General features: G+C 48.9%; 1 protein-coding gene across 1 annotated transcript; it reads right to left on the bottom strand.

The window, feature by feature from the left end:
* Window positions 1-4,905: 4,905 nt before the first annotated feature.
* LOC109279355 (interferon-like) lies at window positions 4,906-5,247 on the bottom strand (the record flags this gene model as incomplete). The annotated part of the gene is made up of 1 exon (XM_019471006.1): window positions 4,906-5,247. A coding segment is annotated over one exon (342 nt), but the record flags the coding sequence as incomplete, so codon positions are not given.
* Window positions 5,248-5,253: the final 6 nt, after the last annotated feature.

Below are 5,253 nucleotides of genomic sequence, written 5' to 3'. Positions count from 1 at the left end.
CGGAGCCCGCCGGGGAGGGCCTCCGGGGGGGCCAGGCGGCCCCGCCTCAGCGCTCTGTCAGGCCGCGGGGAAGCAGAGGCCCAGCGCCCGCGGGCGCAGCCTGGGCCCTGGCGGGATGGGTTTGGGAAGGGGGTGAACGTTCAGAATCATGGCTCGGTTCCTGTCTCCCTGGCCGAAGGAGCGGTTTGAACCAGGAGCTCTGGGTTTTTTTAGATTTTACCTCTTTACCTAAAGGTGGCTTTTATTTTCTCCTCTACAGGGTTTTGGCAGGAGTGATTATGTCACAGATTAAAGCCTGTTCAGGTTGCCAGATTATGTTCATTAGGTTTGGTGCCTCGGTTCCGGACAGTGTTCAGGCAGAGGCGACACGGGTTCTGGGCTTTCTAGAGCTCCCTTGTTCCTTCTCTCGTTATTGTTCTCCTGGGGGCTTCATTCCAGACCTATTTGATATCCCAAACAATCCACATGACTAGAGAATCAAAAGGCTCCTTCACGTTCTCTCTCCACAATTGCTGAGACCAATGCCTGAGTGGTCAGGAAATTGGAACCAATTCTAGGCTTACATTAACTTCTTATAAGTGTTACACTCTTTTGCCAGGCTGGACGCAGGGAGGCACCCCATTGACATGGAGGACTCCCAGCACAAAGGATAGCTGCACTGCAGGAGGAAAAGGGCAAGGAGAGCATGCTAGGAACTAACGGAGAACGGCAAGGAGGTGGCACAGCAGAGGTATGTCAGAGCACTTGGTGCAGCTTCTGGCAACCCAAACTGAACGGTGACAGGACAGATGGCAAGAAAGGAAGGTTGCTTGGCTCCCCAAGAAGAGGAGTTTCAGCTTGTGAGCCAGGAAAAAAAAGAACTTTTTCCCTTTTCTTTTTTTCCTGCTGTGCATTTTTCCCATTCTGTACAGCATCTCTGGTTGCCCAGAATGTAGCAGTTCGACCCTTCTGGCATCCCTTCTTTGTAAGGCCTGGCATTTTAAGGCAGGGCTCACTTAGGCTGTGTGGAAATTGGTCCTTGCTCGACGCTCTGCTGAGCAGGGAGGGTTGGTGGAGGTGATGGGGGCACCAGATAGCAGACTGTTAGTTCAGCCCCCGGTGCCTCCACTGATACGTCCCATGGTTTTTGACCTTTTCTGTGGTCTTACTTCCTTTAGTGCTGTTTGCTCATCCTCTATCCCTTGAGCCCATACTCTCGACTTGAGTAGAGAGGGCATCAAATCTCATTTTACCCTAAGCAATATATGAAAATTAATCAGTGTTGTTCATGCCTCTGCCTTCTCTGCTTAGACAGAGTAGACAGATTTAAGCAGCCTGCATCCTGGACTGACCTTGATATGTATTACATAGATGGGCCGGAGCTATGACAGTTCCTACTGCTCGGAATCAGCAAGGTCTCCCTCTTCCCATCTTTTCCCGACAAGATGGAGGGTCCTTTAGAGCTAAATTGAAATTCAGATGAAACAGTGCACGGGTAGTGTTGATTTTCTTGAGGCAGCTCTTGATATTTTGTTTTATTACTACTGGGGGGAGGGAATTAATTACAGCTCTAAACAAAGTTTCACAAGCTTTGCGACAAACATGTCTGCAGCTCCATAATCTGTACAGATTTAATCAGTATTATTAGCATTCTTTCATCATGACTTGGCAATCCTTTGCTAATCAAGATGGATATTTGATGTACAGCAAGCAACAACAAAGGCTGAGAGCTCTTGGGATGCTGTAGTCAGATGGTGTGGTGCCAGCTGGAGTGTGTCTCCGAATATCACACATAATCCAGCCCAGGAGCATTTGGAATAGGAGAAAATTAAACAAGGATACTAGGACAAAAGCATTGTAGACTCCTCTCTGCTGTACATGGAGTAAATATAAATGAGAAAATGGCATATTTCACTGCCAAAGCTTCCAGAAGACAGCTAAAGGAATAAACTGATGGAGGCTCGGGGACACAGACCCTTGCTCCAAATACTCAGTACATCAGGCTTGGAGAGGAGACCCTGCACTAAACACACCAAAGGTTTGACCAGGCCTGGCAGGCAAATTCTTCCTACTGCCTGTGTCAGGATTTTATCTGCTGTTACAAGGATTTGCGACCTTTTCAGTTTTCCAGTTACTAAAGAATAATCCAGAGCAGGTGCAAATCCTGCCGGAGTGTATGTTTACACTTACTTCAGGATTGCTTTTCTCAGTCACCAACTACAGATTTCTTAAATAGCCTGCAGTCCACGTACCACGGGCTGGAAAACACCATCCTGGTGCTTTGGCATTCTACTTGCCAGTCACATTTGGGATTGGGGGGAAGCCATTTGTGTTAAGAATATCACCCTGTTCCTGGTTCAGAAGTCTGTTCTACTTCTGTGTTACAGACAAGAAATGAAAACCATCTATTCTTCACAGGCTTGGGCTGCAGTGTATCTTCCCTCCTTTTGCTAACACTCTCTTCTACTTTCCAGACTACCAACCCTTGCCCCTCAGACTCATTGGACAATTAGTCCAACTGAGCTGAAGTTCAGAGCAGTTTTTCACTATTTAGTCTGAAGTTTGTATTTTCTTTCTGCCTGTTTTTTCCCCCAGTTACATCACTTAGTCTAATAAAAATACTGCTCTTCTCTGCAAACTGTTGTTACAGCCTTAACCCATGGCACTTGCATCAACAGCACTACCTTTCTCCAAAATGTACTCCAGTAGCCTCAGAGAGACAACGTAATCCAGTCGTACCCAGACTCTGTAAGGGAGAGACTCCGCACAAAGAAACCAAGCTTGACTTTCAGGTTTGAGTTGAGTTTGCAGGGAATTAGGAATTCTCTCTAGTTATAGTGGAACAATTGAAAATCTTGGATGCAAAGTGGGGTTGTCTCAAGAGATGTTACCCTTGGGCATACCAGGGATTGGTGCTGCATTTAGACATGGGGTGAAACTGATGCTGTCTAGAAATGTGATCCAATGCGTTAGATTGTGTTAATATGCATGCAGAAGCAAGGCTTCAGCAACATTTGTACTTGAAAGGGTTGCCATTTCAGTTGTGGAAGCAAGCCTTTCTGGTATAGATGCCATTCATTGATTCATGGCATTGAAAGCAGAAAGGGTAATGATATCATTGTGTCTAGCCTTCGTATAGCCCAGGCCATTAAAATTCCTAACATCCACGGGCTGCATTAGTCTCTCGTGTCTCAGCATCATCCTGGGAATTCATGTTGGACTGCTCAACCATCCTTTAGAGTCGGTGCATGCCTGGAGACAGACCCTCTTCTGTAGGTGCCCCCTGCAGCCCTTGGTCCAAGTTTTCTCACCTTGTAATTTGGCTGTATGAAAAAGGTGATGCATTTTCATGTGACCAGAATCTGAAATTGCTCTGTATAGCCACCTTAACCCCATTGTTATTTTCCATTCCTCCAACCTTTTCCACAAAACATTTTCTCTGCGGTAACTTTGTACTTATTTCCAGATTGCTGAGACAGTTCAACACTTCTGAGCCTGATACTGATCCTGCAGAACCTCACCATAAACAGTTGTTTTGGGGAGGATGTTGGCAGTTGTTAATCTGTGTAGTGCATGCTCAGCTAATGGTGAGTTCTGCATTTATTCTGTTGTACTCCCTGATTTAATTCTGTGATGTGCTCACTATTAGCTTTATCAGCCAAACAATCTCTAAGAATTAAACAGACTTTTGTTAAACAGACTTATTTTCCACAGAACCCTGTTGCCTGGCATTAACTGTATATCTAGCCTTGAATTCTCTACTCACTATTAGCTTTATCAGCCAAACAATCTCTAAGAATTAAACAGACTTTTGTTAAACAGACTTATTTTCCACAGAACCCTGTTGCCTGGCATTAACTGTATATCTAGCCTTGAATTCTCTATTAGAATCATAGAATCATGGAATAGTTTGGGTTGGGAGGGACCTTTAAAGGTCGTCCGGTCCAACCCCCCAGCAATGAGCAGGGCCATCTTCAACTAGGTCGGGTTGCTCGGAGCCCCGTCCGACCTGAGCTTGAATGTTTCCAGGGATGGGGCACCCACCAGCTCTCTGGGCAACCTGTGGCAGCGCTTCACCCCCCTCACGGTAAAAAATGTCTTCCTTGAGTCTAGTCTGAATCTGGCCTCTCTTAGTTTAAAACCGTTACCCCTTGTCCTATCGCTACAGGCCCTATTAGAACGTCTGCGCCCATCTTTCTTATAAGCCCCCTTTAAGTATTGAAAGGCCGCAATAAGGTCTCCCCGGAGCCTTCTCTTCTCCAGGCTGAAGAACCCCAACTCCCCCCCAGGAGAGGTGTCCCAGCCCTCTGATCGTGTTTGTGGCCCTCGTCTGGAGGCGCTCCAACAGGTCCGCGTCTTGCTTGTACTGAGGGCTGCAGAGCAGCTGATCATCAGTCGGTCCAAAGCGGGGTGGAAGGTGGAAAATGTTGAGGAGAACGAGGGCCGAAGAGCTGATTCTGACGACGGCGGCTAAACCCTGGCAGAGGTTTTTGCAAGAGGTTGAGGGAAGCGCCTCGCTGGGGAGGTGCCAAAGAGAAGAGTGGGCACGGGATCTGCAGAGCCCTGTTGGGAGCAGGGCTCGGAGCAGGTGTGGAGTGGAGGTGGCTTCCCCCCACCCCGCAGGCTCGTTCCTGTGCTTCTGAGACAAGAGGCACCGGCAATCTTTTTGCAACAGGTCTTTATTTTCTGTCGAATAAATAGGTGAATAAATAGATAAAACCCATTGTCAAAATAAATAGACCAAGTTCTATAAATAGAGGAGCGGTCAGTGGAGGCGGAGGGTGCAGGGCCGTTCTTGCAGCGGCTCTTGCCGTGGGTCAGGGGAGGCGGGAGGACAGAGGTGGGGATGGGGCGGTGGTCGAGAAGCGGTGGCGTCGTCGTGGGTGGGGGTGCGTGGGGCCGTGCGGGTTGGTCGGGGTGGTTGGGCTAGTTGCTCATGGTGCGGGTGAGGTTGTGGAGGTGTTGGAAGCAGGCGCCAGCTTCGAGGCGGACGTGGTCCCAGGCGCAGGCGCTGTGGTTGTGGGTGTGGAGGAAGTCCTGGATGTGCCTGAAGTATCTGCTGATGTTGAGCAGGAGGTTGCGGGGCCCTTGGCCTTGGAAGAGCATGCCGTTGGCTGGCACGCATTGCTCCAGGTTGTGCTTGTAATGCTGGAGGTTGTTGAGGAGGCGATGGCGTGCCTGGGCGTCCCAGTGGTGGGGGGTGCTGGGGCTGCTGAGGGTTGTGAAGAGGTGCTGGAGGATGCGGAGGGCAATGTCGGCGGCTTGCTGTGGGTG

This window comes from Aptenodytes forsteri, unplaced genomic scaffold, assembly GCF_000699145.1.
Source record: "Aptenodytes forsteri isolate BGI_AS27 unplaced genomic scaffold, ASM69914v1 Scaffold266, whole genome shotgun sequence".
Taxonomy (NCBI): Eukaryota; Metazoa; Chordata; class Aves; order Sphenisciformes; family Spheniscidae; genus Aptenodytes; species Aptenodytes forsteri.
The sequence above is the reverse complement of the archived record's forward strand: the minus strand, read 5'-3'. Positions and strand labels throughout refer to the sequence as shown.